This window comes from Taurulus bubalis (assembly GCF_910589615.1).
Source record: "Taurulus bubalis genome assembly, chromosome: 16".
Classification (NCBI taxonomy): Eukaryota; Metazoa; Chordata; class Actinopteri; order Perciformes; family Cottidae; genus Taurulus; species Taurulus bubalis.
In genome coordinates this window covers 19,162,985-19,184,540 of record NC_136604.1, presented here as the reverse complement: position 1 = coordinate 19,184,540, position 21,556 = coordinate 19,162,985, and the positions used below count along the sequence as shown (strand labels likewise).

At 41.2% G+C, this 21,556-nt stretch overlaps 1 protein-coding gene across 1 annotated transcript; it reads left to right on the top strand.

The window, feature by feature from the left end:
- Positions 1 to 2,136: 2,136 nt before the first annotated feature.
- Positions 2,137 to 21,331, top strand: LOC306748354 (CMP-N-acetylneuraminate-beta-galactosamide-alpha-2,3-sialyltransferase 1-like; the record flags this gene model as incomplete). The annotated part of the gene is made up of 6 exons (XM_079231516.1): positions 2,137 to 2,427; positions 5,449 to 5,642; positions 17,861 to 18,040; positions 19,978 to 20,023; positions 20,827 to 20,946; positions 21,158 to 21,331. The coding sequence occupies 6 exons, from the start codon at positions 2,137 to 2,139 to the stop codon at positions 21,329 to 21,331; spliced, it is 1,005 nt and encodes a 334-aa protein (XP_079087642.1).
- Positions 21,332 to 21,556: the final 225 nt, after the last annotated feature.

Below are 21,556 nucleotides of genomic sequence, written 5' to 3'. Positions count from 1 at the left end.
GTCTTCAGCTTCATATCTATACTGCTTTTCCATGATTCAATATGAGCAAAATAAGGGCTGACAGAAAGTAAGAACACAAATGAGGTCACAGCGACTACAATTCACAAGGTCTCACGTCCATAGAAACTCATCCATGATCACGTAGTATCATGTAATATTTAAGCAATAAGGTACGAGAGGCAGTACTGTGTCGTGCAATAATGTACTGTTCAAGGGAGTTGTTAGGCCCGACGCGCAGCGGAGGGTCGGCAAACCCTTAAACTGTACATTATTGTAGACTCAGTACTGCCTCGAGTACCTTATTGCTTTTATAATACGGGTACCTGCGACTTTATAAATAGTAATAGTAAGCTCCCTTTCAGCACAAAATAGTTGTAGCCACCAAACCTTGTGTATCGCATTTCAGCGACAGAGAAAATAGTCCCGGCGGTTGCTATGCAACCGCCATACACGTACGGGACGCACATACGGGACTATAAAACTGACTGCCAGGACTATAAAACTGACTGCCAGGTCGGTTGGAAGCAGGTGAAGTATGACACGCAGCCACCGATGTAAAAAAGTGCTCTCGCTGCTTCTGTCCGTCTTTTCTCCGTCATTTTTCTCCTCCATGATGTTTAGAGAACTTGCCTCGCGTTGGGAAATGACCGACGTAATTATCTCTCACTAGAAATTATCACGATTTTGTGGTCAAACCCTTTTCATTCCTCATCTCATTTTAGGGAGGAAGTGTCGTTGTGTTGTCGTTCGTTATGCTAGTGTGGGGGATGCTACGTGAGCTCTTTAGCTGTTCCGTTTGAGCTAACGTTACCGTTAGCGAAGAGCCCCGTTGCAATACTGTGAACACTCAAGAAATACACCTGCAAGTTAAGGAAACCAACGTCTGCGGGTTGTTACTGCGGACGTTGCAATATCAAAGTTTACACGAACATGTTTGGTAACTGTCAAGCTTGAAATGACAGCTAACGGTCACGCAATTTAAATCTACCTGTTGTTTTTAAGTGCGCACTGATATGGAACGCTCTAAATGTAAACAGGCTGTACAGTACTTTATGGCTGAATAAACTACACCTCGTGACTCACACTCAACCAATCAGAATGCTTGATTTGATCTACCCGTATTATAATGTAATATATTGTGAGGCTGTGTGCAAGAAACCCACAGGCCCCATTTGTGGCCAATAACTTGAATGGGTTAATTGTCTAAAGTGGGAAAGACATGTTTTGGATTATTAGTTTTTAGTTCTTACAAACCAAGAAAATACTATTACAAGAACAAAATGTGTATTTCCATGCAAGGTCATCGTATTCACCCCGTTAAAGTGCATGGGTAAATAATTAATATTTGCTTAAACAATTTCTCTATATTGTACACTTATAAGAATGAATTTGACACTGGATCAATGCCACTCTGCTGTCGCCCCAGTGTGTCAATGACTCGTGCATTTAGACTCTCATTTTATCTCAGATAAAAGCTGTTTGCGAGTTATTGACTTGTTTTGGCTTGTTTTTCCACTGCAATCATTCACGCAATCAATCCAGACAATTGTTGGTGGTTGATTGTGGTCATAAGAGCTGAGAGACTTTAACACATCCTGCGTGTTTTGGCTCAAAGAAAAATAGCAATAAACAAAGCACTAAAAGCAACACAGTCCATAGTGATGCACTGAAAATAGTAGTGTGATGTTACATAAGCGTGGACAGTTTCATCTTGGAGCTGCTGTGACATTACCAGAATAGTGTTAGAATTTACACTCTCTTTTTGTATTTGAAGTTAAACCATTTTAAAGCCCCACAAGCTGTTTTTTCCCATTTCTCCCAGCGTGAGTGTCCCAAAAACGTCCTTTTATTTGCCTTTCAGGTTGATCATTACAGAGTGGATGACACAGGAGTCACTTACCTCTCCGAGTCAACATCTGAAGAGCCGGTAAGAACCAGCTTGGATCAGGACCCTTCAAGTGGACAGTGGATTTACCGTCCTTTTGTTTTTTTTGCAAAGAAACCACATCGATGAATTTCATTGAGGACATCCATGAACCCGATCCTGTGTTGTCTGGATAACAAAGAGCAGGATATGCTCTTTGGACAGCAGTGACATTTTTGATCCGGGGCCCTTTTGATTCTGACTGTGACAACATGTCTCTCCCCAAGCGGAGGAAAATCAGGACTTTGGCTCTGCTGTTTTGCGTCATTACATTTACGACGTTCCTGTTCAGTTACACCTTCAAGGACCCGTCGCTCTACTTCTTCAAGTACGCTTTCCGCCTGTCGGATAACTTTTTCTCCAAAGGGCTGTGTGCCTGCCGGCAGTGCATGACGGAGGCGGAGGACGACGGCTGGTTCTCCGAGCGCTTCAATCAGTCCGTCCACCCTCTGATGACCAGGGAGAACAGCGTCCTCTCCGATGAAACCTTTAAATGGTGGCAGGTAAGACTCCGGGGATGTGTTTGGGGGATTTGCGTTGCTATCCTACAGAGGATTAAATCAAAAAGAAGAAGAAAAAAACATGCACATTCAGCTTCTGAGAGCAGGTGAGGTGCTTCAAAAAGAAAGATCATGAATAAAGAACAGAGATCACACGCTGCTGTAATGCTCCCGAGAAGTGTTTGCTTTTGCCACATCGATTGTTTCCAATCCAAAGGATCTTCAGCGGGATCAAGTTGTGAAGCAAACTCCCACGCACAATTCGCTCTCATTTAACAAGGGAGACGGTGGAAATGGAAATGACTGTTTACTCTGCCCATCCTTTCCCACGTCTATAGACGACGAACAGATATTTTCCATCATAACTTGAAGCACAGGTGTGTACATATGGGGGCGATACCCTAATCATTTACTATCGTTCTTTCTGAATTAATGCAAATATGCTGCAAATATGCCATGTGCTTTGACACATTTATTATACTATAGTCATGGGAAATACTTGGTGATGATAACCGGTGTCATGTACCAGGACATGAAACATCTGATGGTGACTTTAATCACCTGTTCATATTAGTGAGAGGCAATAAAGGTTGCATTTTATTTATTTTGGTCAACATATTTCTTTGAGCTGTTGTTTCTTTTTATTTTATTTAGGCATTTTTACAGTTTAACAAGAAAACTGCCTTCAAAAGTAAGAAAGAATATAAGAAATTGACCATGCATCTGGCCAAGTGGGCCATAAAGAAATATTTAAGCAGGTAAATAAGTAAAAATAAGATGTTTCTGTTCTTTTACACTGAATATTACACGGTGGAAAAAAAAGCGTCGTCATTTTTTAGGGGCTTTTGCGCAGAGAATAAGAATAAAGGAATAAAGGCATCAATCAATAACGCTGTTCCAAACGTGAAATATTCAAAATGCACACTATAGTGCACAACAGAGGCTGTGGAGACCGAACAGAGACAGCTAACTTTATTACTCTATTCAACCTCGCCAAAGGCAGCGCGGACCAGATCCATTCCTTCACAATAAAAGCCTGAGAAACGTAGCCTCCATTGCATAACTGTTTATCAGAGGGGACTCAGATATACTCAGAGCTAAAAGGCAACTCAATAAAAAAAATAGCCTCCAGTAGTTTAGGCTCTACAACAGTTTACCTCTGAAAGACTGAGGGTCATTGTCTCTTTGACTTCCACACAATCAGACTTCTTCTTGCAACCAGAGGAGTCGCCCCTGATGGCCATTAGAAGTTTAGGACCCTTCCCTCTTCCGACCCGGAAGTTGCCGCCTGGTATGAATAGTTTTGATATGACATATTCTCAGGCGAGTATTTCAACTTGTTTGTGTAGTTTATTCATCAAGCACCCGGTGTGTGAAGGCCTTTATGCATTTATGCTAGATGTGGAGCTACAGATCCAGCATGGGATTAGTTTATTTGAGCATAAATATCTTTCCAAGTGGGAACAAAATACACTTACCAGCATGTATAAATCTGCCTAATTAACCTGATTAATGCATACGAAAACCGAAAAGTGGAAAATGACAAGTTATGGGATATTTAGTGTCACCGACACAGGGACTTTCTGGAGTCGGCTGGTTGCCTTGTAAAACTCGTAGTGACAGCAAGACAGATTGTATAGATTAAACAAATTACATTTGAACTGGTTTTTTTTAAGTCAATATGTTGCATGTATTTTCAGCCTCTGCCTTGCAAGTTATTTAAGTTAGAAAAATGCATTCCCAGCTCCAGACTGAAGTCCATCTACAAACTCTAATCTAGTTTGTATTGGTCCATTCCTCCTGAGTCGGGGGAGGAGTTGTTATCTCTTCTCCTTTCATGAGTGTCAGCGTTAAATAGCCGCTTGAGGGGAAAAACCTTCAGATTTCAAAGAGACTGACACAAAACAGTCAGTATCTACTTTTAAAAGCATTACCTCGAATCAAACTGGAGATATCTTCATGGATGTAATGCCACCTACACTTGGCCAGTCATCCACAGAGATCATAAAACACTACCAACATAATAAAGAATCCAAAATGATTAGATACAATAGTTGTTAAAGTGTTTTATGGCAGCTTGTTTAAATCCACTGTGAATTCACGTCAGCTGTGTAACTTATTACGTATAGCCTTAATGTAATTCTCTATATATACTGTACTTTCTCTATGTCCCATTATTAGAGAACAGCTCTCTGAATTAGAAAAAGCCTATTCACAAAATTGATGTCACACAATTATCCTACCTTTTTTGTCTGGAAGGCATCCAGAGCCTCAGGCGCTCCCACATTCACCTCACACCGTGTCCAATTAGAGGCAAGAATAGAAAAATTACTGCAAGGTTGCCTCCTGTCACTACTCATTTCAGGAAATGCTTCTCACCGGGAGCTTGATGAGGCGCGTGTACACGTATGAACGGTAGCCCGGCCAGATGGCTCGGGCCGAGCCGCTGCAAGGCAAGGGCGTGACCTCCAGGAGGACCCGGGTTCGCTCCTCCGATGGGACGTCAAAGCTCACATGCTAAGTGTAGAGGAGAGTTTTGAATTAGGCAGAAAATGTGTTGCGTAATCTTGTTTTTATGAAGATGTATGCTAAAGTAGATTATAGTCTCAAGATGAAAAGTCATATTTCTATCAATTATATCGTATTGCCCATAATTAATGCTAAATACGATCAAAAATATCTTCCCCAGGATTGTATTGTCAAGGTGAAAACCCCCTTCACCGTCATACTTAAAGCATGAGTCAGATTGCAGAACATTCTGTATCCGTTCAGTGTTTCCAGCACAATATATAACGGTCTACAGTGCACACACATTCCTGCATTATTTTCTGTCTCTGCGAGTTTAAAGCCACCAGAAGAAGGCCGTGCCAAAAGAGCCCCCGCAGACGGAGCTAAGCCGCCCCCGAGGTTATTTCAGAAATGCGCTCGGTGTCTCGGGCTCCACTGCCCTTGTTCAATCACTTCAACTTAAAGTGGCCCCGGAGCCGCGGCTCTCTCTGAGGTCGGTGTCTGCTGTGTCACCAGTGGTTGCAGTCGGAGAGGCAGCCGGCCAACTTCACTGAAGTCGTGGAGGAGCTGTTCCAAGTCATCCCCGATGAGGTGCTGTACATGGACGCCGGCCCCAAGCGCTGCAGGACCTGCGCCGTGGTGGGGAACTCTGGGAACCTGAAGGGGGCTCGGTACGGCGACCTCATCGACTCGTGTGGTTTCGTCATCAGGTCAGTGAACGCTCCGGCCTCTGCTGGGATTTTATAGCAGTCACACACTTTTGACTGTGACATGATCTGTCTTTTTTAAGGTTTCTTTAACCCTAGAACACTAACGCCGGGGGATTTTTACCCGAGCGATTGTGGTTACGTTATTTCCATTGTGTTGCGGGTGTTGAGTTGTGGGTCCTTGTGTAGCTTCAGGCTGCTCACAGATGTTATTGGAGGTGGGCGTGTCTTATTGGATGTGGGCGTGTCTTATTTAATTTAGGCATGTCTTATTGTATGTAGGTGGCCGTGTCTTATTGAAGGTAGGCGTGTCTTATTGGAGGTAGGCGTGTCATTGGAGGTGGGCGTGTCTTTGGAGGTGGGCGTGTCTTATTGTAGGTATGCGTGTCTTATTGGAGGTGGGCGTGTCATTTTGAAGGTAGGCGTGTCTTATTGTAGGTGGGCGTGTCTTATTGAAGGCAGGCATGTCTTATTGTAGGTGGGCGTATCTTATTGGAGGTGGCGTGTCTTATTGGAGGTAGGCCGTGTCTTATTGGAGGTAGGCCGTGTCTTATTGGAGGTAGGCGTGTCTTATTGAAGGTAGGCGTGTCTTATTGGAGGTGGGCGTGTCTTAATGTAGGTGGGCGTGTCTCTCTAATCCAATCCCTGTTCTTTCAACAGCCACGTGTTCGGGTGATTTTCATCTGACGTTAGTGATAGAGGGTGAAAACATTTTGGGTGGATTTTACCATTAAAGGGAGACTTTTCCTTTACAGGACGAGGCTCACATGTCCCAGGAACGGATGGATCAAAGAACAAGTTCATAGCTCCATTATTTATATGTTTTATTCATGTTTTATTGGCGATTCCCGAACCGATTTTGAGCCTTTTTTCAGGGTGCCCCCATGATACCTTATTTTCATTTTATGAGAAGTTCTATAGGGTAAAATAAAAGAAGAGTACTTAAATTTGCCTTTTATTGTTGTATTTTAATATATTTTAATGAGAAATATCTTTTATCAGGTGCATTATATCGGGTATATATACTGTAAATGTATTAGTGATGGTGTTACTGTTCGTAACGTTAGTGTTCTCGGGTGATTTGAGCTTCTTACAACTTGGGTCTTATTTTCGTAGCTTTGGCTTAATGATGATCACCATTGTTCCCACCATAGTAAATGCTGAGGTCTTTTCATACGACAAGGCTGATAAACAGGTTGTGAATAAACCAATAATTTAGCCAGATTATCTAAACCACTTTGTTTGGAGGTGAAACTGAAAGAGTGCACCCCTGAATATCGGTAACGCTTCCTCAGTCGAAGCTACACTTTGAGGACCCTGACGTTTGCTCTGCTGTTTCTCTTTTTTAAGGGTCTTTGAGAATTGTTGAATTATTCAATGTTATCGGTGTGGAGAAGGCTTTAAACGAGCGTTTAGACCATCACTCGGGGAGATTTACAAAAAACACAGTTGCACATTTACATGAATACAGAAAAGATTGAGAAATCTCAGTGAAAACTGTCTGTGATTGGTTGAGGTTGACCTCAGCATTTCTAAAATCCTGATCATGGGAAAGAAATTGTGTGTACACAACTACAGCAAGCACGATTGGTCAAAGGTGAACTTCAAAATAGTTCTGTAAACGGGGATGCATGTTCATAGCTGACAGTTCGGGTCATCGTGTTCCTGCTCTCTTACAGCGGTTACAGTGGATGATGCAACTGCGTTACAAAAGTGTAGCGCGTGTACCTTGGACCTGGGTCTTTATCGGAGACCCAATTGGTTAAAAACTGTCCTTGCAAATACTGATTATTGTCATTATTGATTGATCTGCTGATGAGATTATTTGATTAAATTAATTCTAAATATCCAATGGCAGATGTATGTAGCCCAGTGATATTCAGTTTACTGTCTAAAAATGGTGAAAAACAGCAAATGTTAACATTTAAGATCGATTTTTGTGTGTTTTTTGGCTTTAATTACAATTAATATACCTGAATTACAGAGAGAGTGGGAATGGCATGCAACAATGTTATGCATGTTATCACAGTGCATGCATCTTAACCACTAAAGCCACCTGACACAGAGCTTTCATTCTTCATTCCTGAACTCTAACTTGGACATTTTAGATGCTTCCATTTTCTTCATCTCCTGCAGCACTTACCGGTTCTAAAAAAAAAACATGACAACAAATCAACTGCAACGTTTCATCACATTATGTGCATTCAGCAAAGTTCAGTTTTGTTTCTTGATTATTTAATTGAGTGGCAGACAAACATTGAAAAAAATATCTTTAATCTTTGCTCCCTGCGTAACCGTCTCTCTCCCACATTGATTTTCTGCCACTTCACAGCGTGCGCTCAGACATTCACACGTCCTTGTTCTGGGCTCGATGTGAAGGAAAAAATGATCTTGACAAAGAAACAGATAAAAACAACCCAGTTTGAGTATTCAAATGTTTATTCAGTGCCTTGGGGCGGCGGGGAACAAGAGAGGAGTTTGTAGCTCCCTGTAATCTGTTACACCAATTGCAGGTCTGCAGAGAATGGATTGGAAAAGATGGAAAAAGATTTTTTTTGGGGGGTGGGGAGAGGGTTGTGGTTGAGCTCTCTGGTGCAGAATAGAACTGCTGGCTTCATGACAACATTAAGCTAATTTGGACGTCAAAGGGTAAACAAGCATTCTCGCTCAGACTTTCATCCAATATCTACAAGTCACAGATTTGTGTCTTGGCTGTCATGTTGCAGGTTTAGTCTGAATAAATACTGATCTGCAGGGGTGGAATATGCAAATTCCTAAAGAGAGGATTGTTCTTCGACTATTATATAACAATTTTGGACAATGTTACAGTCTTCTGTCGTACATTGTATGAAATCAAAAAGAAAACAGTCTGCTCACATTATTTCTGCACAGAATGGATGACGTAAATGTTTGAAGAAGCTATCGTATTATTAAGTCAATGACAGTGATAGGCTATCAGTTCAGAGAGGACATGGGAACACACCGTCTGGTGAGTGTGTACAGACACTGAACACCAATGCCTTTCACATATCCACAATGCAATTCGCCCAGATCCTCCAAAGCCTCCTTTTTAGACCATTATGAATATTAAAAGGCATGGGCCTATTGGCTAAAGCCTTTTGTTTGCTCAGAAGATTGCAGTGGTGAAATAGATTTGAATCATAAAGAGAGCCTTTTCATCCGCCTGACAAAAAATAAGCTTGATGGATTTTTTCATAATGATGTTTCAATATTGTTTGAAGCACTACTAATAATAAAAAAAGTCATCATAAATTAGATTTGAATTATGCTTTTGCTCTTCTAAGACATACTAATCGACAAGCCGATGCGTTCTTTGGACGTCTTAAACTTAAAAGTACATATAACTATTTCCAGTTTGCATGTGATTGCAGATAAAACAAAAAATGAAGTTAATTTTACACGCTGATGCTTTTATCTACTAAATGTGAAATTATGTACCGCTAACTTTGTGGAGTTGAAGACACCGCAAGTGGATTCACACTTCGTCTCTCCTGGAGTTCAGACACAGGTGAGATAAGGAAGAACAATTTGGCCTAAACAACAAACAAAAACTGTCCACGTCGGCGCAGACTTCAAGGTGAGGGGCATAATAAAAACTATAATTGTGTGTAAATATGTCATGAATAACACAGCAGAAACAACGCAAATAAGTATGTGAGTGCTTGTCTGCACACTAAATACTTCTACTACTTAAAATTGCATTTGGATGATGTAAAACGTGATGCTTTTGTTTAGGAAAACTACAATGCAAAGATCAAGATCAACTGAGTAAGAAGTCAACTTTGACGACGGGAATTTGGATGAAATGTATTATATTTTTTATCAATTCATGTGAAAGTAATATAAGAATTAATGTTGTCTCTACCTGATTAGTAAAAGCATCCTCCACCACCCAAATACTTTCTTCTTCATCAGTTGATTTGCATGCTTGACCCGTCACACGAGTAACATCTTTTCAGTAATGTACGCTAATATTGGAAGAAAGAAAAACATTGACCAAACCATTACAATCTGGGATGAACATTATTTAATGGATTATTTCATTATCTTTCTGGCTCCCGTGTCAGAAAATCCCACTTCTGGTGGGTGGACTTTAAATGGTAAATGTTTGTTTTTTTACCAAAACCACAATCTTTTCCTTCACCTAACCAAGTAGTTTCAATGTTATTTTATTTTTGAAAAGACAGTGCGTACATGTTTCTCATGTAAACTGAAAACTGACAATAGAGGGGAAGCTAGAGTGTCGTGGTTTGACGTGAGCGGCCACTTACCATCTGCCGTGTGTGCCGAGTAGTGAGTGAGAACATACAGTACACATGAACAGAACAGGCGTTAAATTACTCTAAAGTGGGCGGTAATGTCAGACACCTACTGAAAGCGTGTGTTGTGCAACTGTGATTGCATTGTGGGATTGTTTGCAGAAAGTTGTGTTTGTGCCATGGACACAGCTTTTTCCGTTCCATTGTGGGAATGTTAAACGTAACTACCCGGGTGTTGTTTTACTCTTACTTGTGTGACTTGTTACTTACATGTGGCTGACACAAAGATCTTATCAGGAGAGTAACCCGAGCGCCACTCAAATATCCAAAAGCAGATTCCACGGCGTATTCTTGCACTCTTAATTCATCCCAGCGTGGCTTTGTCAACCTGCTGTGACACGCTGCCTCCGTGCAAAGCCGCATTACTGCACTTATCTTCTTCGCCCAGCCCCCGCCGCGACAGCCGCATGCCACTGTCTCCCAATTCAATTATCGGATGGCAGGAGACGAGAGTTATTCTTTGCCATTAGCGGAATAGTTTCCTGCAGGAGCACGGTGCAAATATGCAGGGTTTTTTGTTTTTGTTATGTATTCCAGCCTGAGCGTTGCATTCGATATCACGCTTGGTTGGAAGCCGTAGCGCTGAGCCAAAAGGTCGCTCGAGCCACGCCCAAAACCAGCAGAGGAACACGAAGGTGAATACATATTTCACTCAAACTGGGCCCACATGCTTGAGGCCAGCACTCAGTCCAGAATACATGTTTAATAAAATGCTGTCCAAAAATCCAGAAAAATAAGGATGCATATACAATACATGAATCCTTATTTTTCTTGTTGTTCTGAGTTTCAGGGGTTCTTACGGTCATGGAAAACCTGGAAAAGTCATGGAATTTTAAAATGGTTATTTCCAGGCCTGGAAAAGGCCTTGAAAAAAATAAAATCCAAAAGGTTTTGGAAAAGTCATGGAAATGTGTTATATTCATGTGTTCATGACGTTCATTTATGCTGAGTTTGAAATAATGAATATGCTTTTAAAAGAAAGACGCTCAAAATATAAGCAGGCGTACATACAGGCATCTATATACATGTTTATTCTTTTAATCAAACTATTGTCTCTCATTCATTTGTGTCATTTAAGGTTCACTGTATGCTTTGTATTCTCTTTGTTAGTTTAAATACTTCATTTTCTCACTTTTTCACAAAATGTTTGGTCATGGAAATTTGGTTTAAAGTCATGGAAAAGTCATTGGTCAAATTGTGTATGAACCCTGGAGTTTGTACTCATACTTGAATGCAGCTGAATGTAATGTAATGTAATCACTGGCATCTCTCTTGAACACAGAGTAACTGATAACCTCTGATCACATCCTCTCTGTGGCACACCAGCATATTCCATTTGAAAAGGAGGAGGCTGTGTGATTGTCTCATCATTCATATTTACTCTGTTGAATTGACGATCAGCCAAGCTTATATCCTATGCCATGATGTAAGCCCTTGCAAAAATAAGACTTCATTAAGATGGATCTCAAAGCCGGCAGGTGTAATAGGTAGCAGGCACATCATGTGACCGTGACTCAAAAATCCCGGTTTGAAATTGCCTCTGAAGTCGTGAGATTTCCACACGACTTTCACACACGAGCTTTCTAAGCTTTGGCTGTCTTCTGAATTGTCCTCGTAACTGGTAATCGTGAGCTTTAAACCTGTCGACGAGACTCAGCGAATTACCTTTTTCCTCGCCCCCTTGGAGTGTGTTATTACCACACCTCCTGAGGACCAGAGCACTCCTCACGAGGGCCTCTTTACCCATCAGCCACCTCTGACTGGAGGACACAGAAGTTGCACTTTACGTTGGTAATCAGAGCCTTAAAGCTTGTTTTTGCATTATACCTCCTTGGGTTGTCGTAGTTGGGCTTCTTATGATTATAGCGCAACTGCAATAGTGCTTTCAAAGATCCATCATTACTAAAAAATCCCAATTAAGACTTCATTTTCGCATGTGCTCAATCCACTCTGCAATCAATCCTGTCCTCTGCTCAGCGAACCCATTCGTTATTGAGACGCAAATAACAAATGGAGTTCAGGGGCTTGATTGCCACTTGGGCTATGAATGAGTGTAAAGGCACTGGAAGGAACTTAAGGGCATCAATCAAATGCCTATTTTGTGACTTGAATTTAGATGCCCGCCGTTTGTATTTGTATGCTATCTGCGTCTAGCTTAGCTCCTTATATATGAAGGGCCTCGTAAAGATCGTTTTTATTTCTTCATCTTGTTGATGGGTTGGGGAACAGAGTGAAGTGTTATGTGTGCATTTATTAGAATGTTTTCAAGCCACACAACAACAACAAAACCTTGACATTAATGGCAGTGAAGGATTCCTTCTGCAGGAAATTAAAGTAGCCTTGATTATTTCAACTGTTGCCGAAGGTTAACCGGGGTCATGTTTGCCCGTGCCATACGTTTACTGGACACATTGTATTGTGCGCGTTATCGTGCTGACATAATTGTGTGTATTCGCTGTGATGGAAAGTGACAGTCGCTGCTGCGAGCAGGAGGTTCGCAGTGGAAATGGTTTTGTTAGATGTGTAAACCTGAAGGACGAGACAGCTCAGCTTTTTCTTCCAACCTGTTTAAAGTTGTCTTTACTGTGAACAATCTGCAAAAGCATTCGAAAGTTGTTGAAAGGCATGCCGGCATTACTAATTCTGGCTGATTTTGATAAAAGCAAAATTCCAAAAGTCTACTATTTGCTTTGAGAAAACTGTGATCAAACAGCGCCAACTAGCTTTTGTTCAGCTTTGGCGTTCATTCCTCCTTTCTGGTCTACCAAAGAATATGATAAACCATCGGGAATTCATTTTAAATTCTGCCCGAGTTTTAACTACGACCAGAAAGAGAGCACATGCCTGTTGTAAAATCTTTACGCCGGTTACCGGTTAGTTTCATGTTAATTGTATTAGTGTATTAGTCACGACATGGCCTTGCATGACGACCAGACTACCTCTCAGAAATGCTTTTAGTTTATGAACCAGTAGGTTCCTCCACATCCTCCGGTTCCTTTCTTACTGGATGTTCCACAAAACAGAACAAAAACATTTGGTGACGCTGCTGGAAGCCATTAACCTTCCAAAGGATCTGAGAGCAGCTGAACATATTAATATCCTTAAACAGAACCTAAAAAGCCATCCATTTAGTCGTACTTTTATGTAATCATTTGTATTATTACAGCTGATTTTATACGTTGTCTGATATGTCTTTATGTTGTGATTTTCCGAGGTATTTCTTATTTAAATTTCACTCTAATTTAACTTTTTCACTGTTTTACCATGGTTCATTTATTCAGTCTTATATTATATTTAGTTTTTAATTTACGTTTCTTAACTTAATTTGGTGCACAGTGGTCTCCTCCTCTTCTCACGTCGTTACTCATTTGCCGAGCACCTTGAATTGCATTTGATTAGTTTGAAAGGAGCTATTTAAATAAGACGTCTTTGATTGATTGGTTTAAACAAATATTGCTTTAAAGATGTAGCTACGTAGCCGCAAATCCAATTATGTGCAATCATAATGTTTTCACGAGAACATTACCTGTCAAGGGAAGATTGACCCTTTAGAAGAGAGCGCTGTCGCTTTAAGAGAAGAGTGAGGAAGACCTGCGGTATGCAGGCTGAAGACAAAAACATGTGCTTGTGTTTAACCGTGGATTAGTTTAAAAAAAAGTTCCAAAACGAAGACGGACGTGTTTGTGGACAGTTCGTTTTAAGGGTGCAACATTTTCAAAGAGACCAAAGCTACTGACCTCTCGTTAAGTGAGCGTTTAACGAGTGTGACGCAGAAGACACGCGTCCCCACATTGTACACGATGAAGGCTCCTTTTAACGAGCCACGGTGAAGGGTTTGGCATGTGCGTTTAATTAAGACACATTGGCTTCTCTTCTCAGAACTGAAGGGGTTTACTCTCCTGACTCTCCACTATTAGATCAATAATTGGTATTTACCTATAAAGCTGCAGGTATTCCAACAGGCCACACTTGTGGATTGGGTGGATAATGTCAGCGGTGGTTTCGGGGGCAAACTGCAAGCCCTCTAAAGCTAACAGGCAGAGTGCCACGCTGTTCTCAAAGCAACCTCGAGGGCCTCATTGCCAGCTTCGTATTCGGCCCTTTTAATTTCGGAGCCCGGAGCTTTAAAGCCCCACCTGAGACGCGGTGCCTTCATCTCATTCGGTGGTGTTGCCTCATTCTGGCTCCACCGCCTCACAGACCTCATAAAAAATGTACAGAGTGTTCATTCCTCATCATGATTGTTAGTCAGCTGGAACTGCATAGGCATTTTGAAAATGTCCACACACACACACACACACACACACAGAGCTCAACACAGGAGAGCAGCGAACTGGTGAGAATGTGAAGAAATGAGACAGCGCTGAAATGCCACTGACCTTTCAAGTGTTAGATGGCTATTACAGGCTGCGCCATCCGGCTGCACCTTGAAGTGTGGCTTCTTGTCTGTCAAAGGATGCTCCAAAAGCCAGAATAATATGTCTTCATTGGTAAGTGCTGCATTCGAAATAAGGCCTAATTCAGAATTTTCAAGCGGAATATTGTCATATTCTAAATAATAGTGGAACATGAGTGTGCATGTAAACGTAGTCATTATTAGCGGAGGAGGTGTTTCTCTGCAGAATGTTGTTTTTGTGGCTGACTAGAAGTTATCAGTTGGTGCTCACAGGAGCAGCATGCATTGAGCACTACTTGACGTGGCATTTGAGTTTAATTTGATTTGGATTATTTCTTTAACATTCATTAGAGCATTAGAAATGCTTTAAAATAATTTTAAAAATAACAATTTTTAGATGTTTTCGGAGGGAACCCAGGTCCTCCTTAAGGGCTCCCCTGTAATTTGACTGTTTTATATTTATCTGTAAATAATACAAAGCACTGCGACGCCGGATGCCCATAATTATCATGTTACGCAATGATGACGTCAAACTGAGCAGTGGCACGTTGATGTGGAATCTAATAAAGGGTTAAACTATCTGCCTCTGTGATGTCTCATTAATGCATGTTCTTCTTTATCTGAAGTGACGCCATTGATGTTTTTTTCGGTGGAGTCAAACAGTGCAACCTGTTAAATCAATCAATCAATGCTGGACAACTTTTCTCATTTCAACCCGCTGATTGATGCAGAAAGTTCTGCTTTCTACTCGTAGCCTCCCTGTCGCCCTGCGACAATTCACTTGTCAAGATATCCGTCAGCAGTAAAAAATAAATAAAAAAAAAGACCTCCACTCTGACATTCACTGAGCCATCTGCTCTGGTTTCATGGTTTCCCTGGAAAGGTGCTCCAGACCCTTTGTGCTTTTTCACATCTATTATCCACATCAACACCTTTACATGAGCTCACATTTGATATGCACAACACATTGATCCTAACCATTCCACTTCATGTTAAAAACCCATTCTTCATCTCACATTTCCTGTGCTATTTGTAAATTCCGGGCAAAAAGCCTCGTTTTTCTTTTCCCTGCGCGTGAAGCAGGAATCCTCTTCCTCGCTCAATACATCTGCCCCAGTTTGTTTCAAGCCCATCTGGTCCGCATTTCCAGCGCCAGGGACGAGTTACAGCAGAAGTTGAATATTGATTAGACCGATCTGAAATATTCCTCCCGCCTTTAGAACAGTTGACACCGCACGCCCCCGCAAGATTAAGTGGAGGACCAGCCCACTGCATCCACTTAACAACCAGAGTTCACTTCTTCAGCGCCCTGACAGACTCACAGTTGAATAGCATTGACCTCTGCAGTGAGTAATGGCGGCGGTCATAAGTCATGTGATGTTGCAGTCGGATACATCTCTGAATGTTCTCAGGATGGTCATTATTTCCTCCTCTAAATCCTTACAGTTTCCTGCTGCTTTGGGGCATCAGGAAGTCCGGGAAGAATCCCAACCGGCCGAACCTTTCCAGGCAGATCCGACCATTATTTTTTTTTACATTTCTGGCCCTCCCTTATCTTGAGAACGGTTCATCCCATCTACTTCACACTTGGCTGGTGAATTGCCGGAGACTTCAAATATATGCAGCGTGGAAGTCGGTGCAATTTGGACATGCGACACGTTCAATATTAATATATTTGGAAAACAGCGGGTGTGTGGGGGGCTTCAGGGCTCTGCGGACTGAGTCGAGCATGTGTGCGCTGTCACATTGGATGGGCAGGTAATAAATTGGTAGAGGGATATCATGCATTAGAAGGTGTTCTGCTTTCCTTTCCCTTGTCTCTAGGGTGCTGGTGACACAGTTTCATCTCATCTTGATTACCGCTCAGCAGTAAGAGACTCCGAAAGATATAAACTGAACTGTGTTTCACCCGACTTTTGTTAAGTCTTGAAACATGTTCTCCGTGATACTTTTATATGGATTACATGTCGCGTTTGATGTGTCGTGTTTTGTGCCGCGTGGACACCAGAAAGAGTAGCTGCAGTGGCAGCTAACGGGGATCCCAAATAAAGAATGTGCTGCAGAAGTGATGAATTCTGCACATTGTGCTGTTTGATATGTGGCGTGGTGTTCCTCTGCCCTCACTGCCGTGCTTTTTCATCTGCCCCGGACGACAGGGATCCATTTGGTGGGCAATTCTTAAATTCCCAGAAGCGACAGTTACCATTTCCAGAGAAATCCACCATGTAGTCCTGTCAAAAACTGTTCTTTTCTATTGAGGTATTGCACCATAAAACCTCTTGGCAATATGTCTCTTTTTCCATACATTGCAGTTTTAGTTTTTTTAGACTATTTATTGCCTTTATACGAGCACTAGGATTAAAGAAGTCAAGTATTAAAAGCATTATAAAAGGAAAAAAGGTTGAATATCCTGTGAACAATTTGATTTACCAACAGGTGTTATGATGTCGTGGTCATTTTACGTATTTCTGTGTGATCACCTTGATATGTCAGTGTTGTGTTTAGGTTAAATAACCAAAATGTAAGTGATAAATCTTTTCTTATCCAAATCCAGTCCAAGGATACAAGGGATTGCAAATTGACGGCACATTTAACAACTATTAAATACAACCATGCCTTTCTTAGTATTAATACTTGAAGTTAAAGTGGTCTCTCTCATGGCGTAAGTGCTGCAACAAGTTTTTTCAGCATTAGCATGAAGCACAAAAGGTTAAGTTCTTGCTCCATTTCCTCCAAAACCATCATCCATTAAAATCTCATTTCCCTTCAATTTTATTTGTCCAAGACTGTCTTTTAGTTTCAGATTTCCATCCAAATGCACGAGGTCATCGCCATTCTCAACCCAGGACATCTTTTTGCAATAGCAGAAAAAAAAACAATCTCATCATCAGCTGTGAAATAGCCCAGACACAAAGTCCTTCTTGCAGGAGGTTGTTTGTAATTCTTGACAGACTCAGGCTGAAAATGTCAAGTTGTTATATATCTGTCATCTCAATCAGTAATGAGCAGTGTGGTGTTGCCCAGACTGATGGCGCCAGTCACAGGGTTTCTCTTCTCTGTGTCTCTTCCTTCCACTGACCGACACCAACTGCCACTGTCAAACCGGTGTGTGTCGCCGCCAATTACTGCTCCAGAGTGTGTATTGTTGGGCATAATAATAATAGGGACGCCTTGCCCAGCTGGCCAAGTGGTAATTGTCGAGCTCTAAATGGACGCTGGATTGTTCTGAATCGCTGTTTGGATGTCCAAAACATGTTGAAGGGGGGCGCATAATGCTTTTTGTCTTCTTTTTTTTCCTCTCAAAATTGTTGCTTTTCTGTGCCATATGGATTAGTACAACAAACTAAAAAGCCAAAATATTCCAATCTCTGAAAACATGTGGGTGAAATAAACCTCAATGTGAACTGTCCTGGAAAGGATAAAGATAGATGGAGTATTAAAAAAAAGCTCATGAACATAACATCTCTGCTTCCTCGTCCCTGCAGAATGAACCAGGCGCCCACCGCTGGTTTTGAAGAGGACGTGGGCGCCAGAACTACGCATCATGTCATGTATCCAGAAAGTGCCATAGACCTGGACAACAGCACCCGCCTGGTGCTGGTCCCCTTCAAGACTCTGGACCTGCAGTGGATCATCAGCGCTCTGACCACCGGCTCCATTAAACAGTAAGTGTACATATCGGACGCTAACGCTGCGCTAATCAATATTTTTATGCGAAGAATGGATCAAACGACTGTGTAGTGTGGAAGGGGATGAATCCACAGAGAATTATCACCCGAGAGTTTTTTAGCATCTTTCGGGCTCATTATTTTGGTTTTATGGCCCGCAATTCATCAACGGAAACTTCTAGTGAAACAAGTCTTAAAAGAAACATTAATATTGGACTTGCATCAGCCAGGTCGCCACAAACTTGCCTGCAAATGGTTTCTAATGCTGCTCTGTGTCTGCTGAATGTGTGAAAAAGCAGCTTTTGGCCATATTGTATCAACTTAATAAAGTGATAATGTGTCAATGTTGTTTTACAGCTCATTAAAAACAAAAATCTATTTAAAGTAGGGACATAGATGTGCTTATTTAAAATACTGTTTATTGTCACCTTTAATTCAATTCAATTCATTTTCAAGTCAATTGATCTTTCTTTAAATGGCTATGGCAGTGTAAGCAAGCTTAAAAATGTCATTTTATGAAAAATATTTCAGACATTTAAGGAAAAACACAGACAATAAGTAAAAAATTGTTTTAAAGCAGACAGCAACAACAACTTTAAAGGGGCAGTGGTTTGATCCCTAAAGTGAAAAACTCATAGCAATGTATTATCTATTATTCCAAGGTTCCTTTTTTACTTTCCAGACACAGATCCCAAACAATCCCAAACTCTATTTCTTATTTCAATTTCTATAATTAATTAAAAATCAATCAAATGAAAATATACATGCTTAATTTACCACCATTTACGCACCATTTCTCCATTAAATCAGATAACAGATATCAATAACTGTCCCGGAGGCTTGAGCGCATTACGATGCGTCATGTGTTGCGCTCCCTGATCCATTTCCTCTTTCCAAATACCAGATTGTCACAACAAGTCAAATTCACCTTCAGCTGCTTTATTCTCAATGACCCGTAATCATTAGCTTCATTACTGGACATCCCAACGACAAACAAACAACACAAAATGAAGCTATTGCCAATAACTCCAACCAGCCAACACGTTAGCGTCATCATTCTGCTTCACTACGCTTCTCTTTACTGAGCGTTGTGAATCATTTTGGTACATTTTAGTAGTCTTGTTAAAGAGAATGAGGCTCAATGAAAGGACAGAACTCCTCTGAGCAAAAACAAATGTCACGCCTGTGTGTGATTAGGAACGTACTTTTTAACATTAGGCTGTATAGTGCAGTGTGTAGTACAAAGCCACGGACACACACTAAGCCTTATTCACATTCCTTCACCACAAAACTTAGAGGGCGGCTACATTGTACTGCACATATCCCCAAACGGCTTTAAACCTCTGTATAATCTTTGAATTTTAATGAGACAGGGCTGCGATGGCTATAGCCTTGATTTAAACAAATTTAAAACATACTTTAATTGGAAACATTTGTCTGGATTGTATCTTACGGTGTAATTATTACTTTTCATTTCAGTCGTCAGTATGCCGTCCCTTTACGGCTGCACAGGCGTGGTGGGGAATGCGCATTGACTTTGTTCGGCTGTTTTTACAGCTTCTTTCTTCATGGAAACGCTATTAGACGCAGGTTTTGCCTGTGAGAATGTTCACGTGCAAACTGGATGTGGACACAAAGGAGCCGCTCCCACTTCTTCGACATCCTGGAACGACAAACACGTCGGCGCTGCATCGCCTCGTGTGACGAACGCTGCAAAATGACAACAAAATGTGTGTTTCTGTGAAGACGCCGGACATTTATTTTTAGACGTTGAATCAAATTCATGGACTGTGACTGTGGGTGTGATACCAGTGATTGCAGTAAATAAATAAAAAAGCAGGGTTGTGTTTTGTAAAAACAAATTATGGGCTTTTGAATCGCCTTGAGAATCCCTCAAATGATAACTTCCTGTCATTTGTTGTCTTGTGTTGCAGCACATACACACCTGTCACGTCCAGGATAAAGGCAAACAAAGACAAGGTGGGTCATGCAGAGGTTTTCACACTTACACTGACATGTGAGTGTTGAACATCTCATTGCTATTTGTGTACTGATGACAAGTACACCACTGTACTTGGCAATTTAGAGGTACTTGTTCTTTTTACTGCACTACATGTATTTCACAACTACTAGTTACTCTTCTAATTAAGATTTTACACACAAATCATGGGATGAACTTTGAGAATATGATGCCGTGCAACCAATCGATAGCTTGCAAATTTCAACGTTGAGTAAAATTATCCAATAAATCAATGTATTATTAACGGTAGACTCTTTTTTTTGTGTTATTCTTTTTTATTGTAACAATGAAAAGACAATACATAGACATAACATCCAGAGGATGACAAAACAGTGAGATACAAGCCAGCAAAACATCATATATTCAAGGTATAGAAGTACGGTGTGTGTGTCAGTGTGTGTGTCAGTGTGTGTGCGGGTTTATTATTTCATCTAAAAAAAGGCACAAAGTATAGATGGGGGCAGATTTATACTGTATGCATCTACATGGGTTTCAACTGGGTTTCAGGCTAAAAAAGACAAAAATGTGAATATTAATAGAATGGGTCATGTCTGTAAAACCATAATGAAGGATGGAGTGGTGTTCTGTTGTATTGTAAATAATGGACAGTAGACTCTTGAATGAGCGCTTCTGCATAATGAGTATTTTTACTTTGCTACTTTAGTACATTTTCCACTTAAACAAGATCATATACAATCTGTTTCTCCTGTTTCACTAAAGGACAAATGGGTAAAAAATAATAATCTGTGCTGCTTTTTTGCAGGTGTTGATTTACAATCCAAGTTTCTTCAAATACGTCTACGAGTCCTGGCTCGAAGGTCACGGACGATATCCTTCCACCGGCTTCCTCAGCTTAATGCTGGCTGTCCACATATGTGATGAAGTAAGTTGAGACCTTGAACACGACCTTGACAAACAACACTTGAATTTCCTCGGTAAACTTTCCATTTTACACTTCCAGATAACTGCAGTGTGTTTTGGAAAAATAAGGAATCTGAACTGATGTGAAAAATGTAACAAAATCCAGTGCATAAGCTTGTGAGGATGATTATTAATTAGTTTGACCCGGTGCTTTTGTTTCCCGTCTGCTCCAGGTCACCGTGTTTGGATTCGGTGCAGACCAGTACGGAAACTGGCACCACTACTGGGAGGAGAACAGTTTGGCCGGAGCTTTCCGACACACGGGAGTCCATGATGGAGATTACGAATATAACGTCACACTGCAGCTGGCGGACAAGCACAAAATCCAAATGTTTCGAGGCAGATGATACCCGTGTGTGCAGCGGCGGGACGAGCGCCAAACAAACCTCAGCAGCCTTTCATATGTCTTTCTCACGCTGGAACAAAAGCGCTTTTTGTCACGATTTCGAAAAAAAGACATTCTCGCATGAACTCTTCAGATCCGTCCAGTTTTCTTTTTGTTACCTGATTGAAATGCTGTGGAGAAACCAACAGAGCTTCAGTCCCCATGACAAGCCATGAACAAGACATAC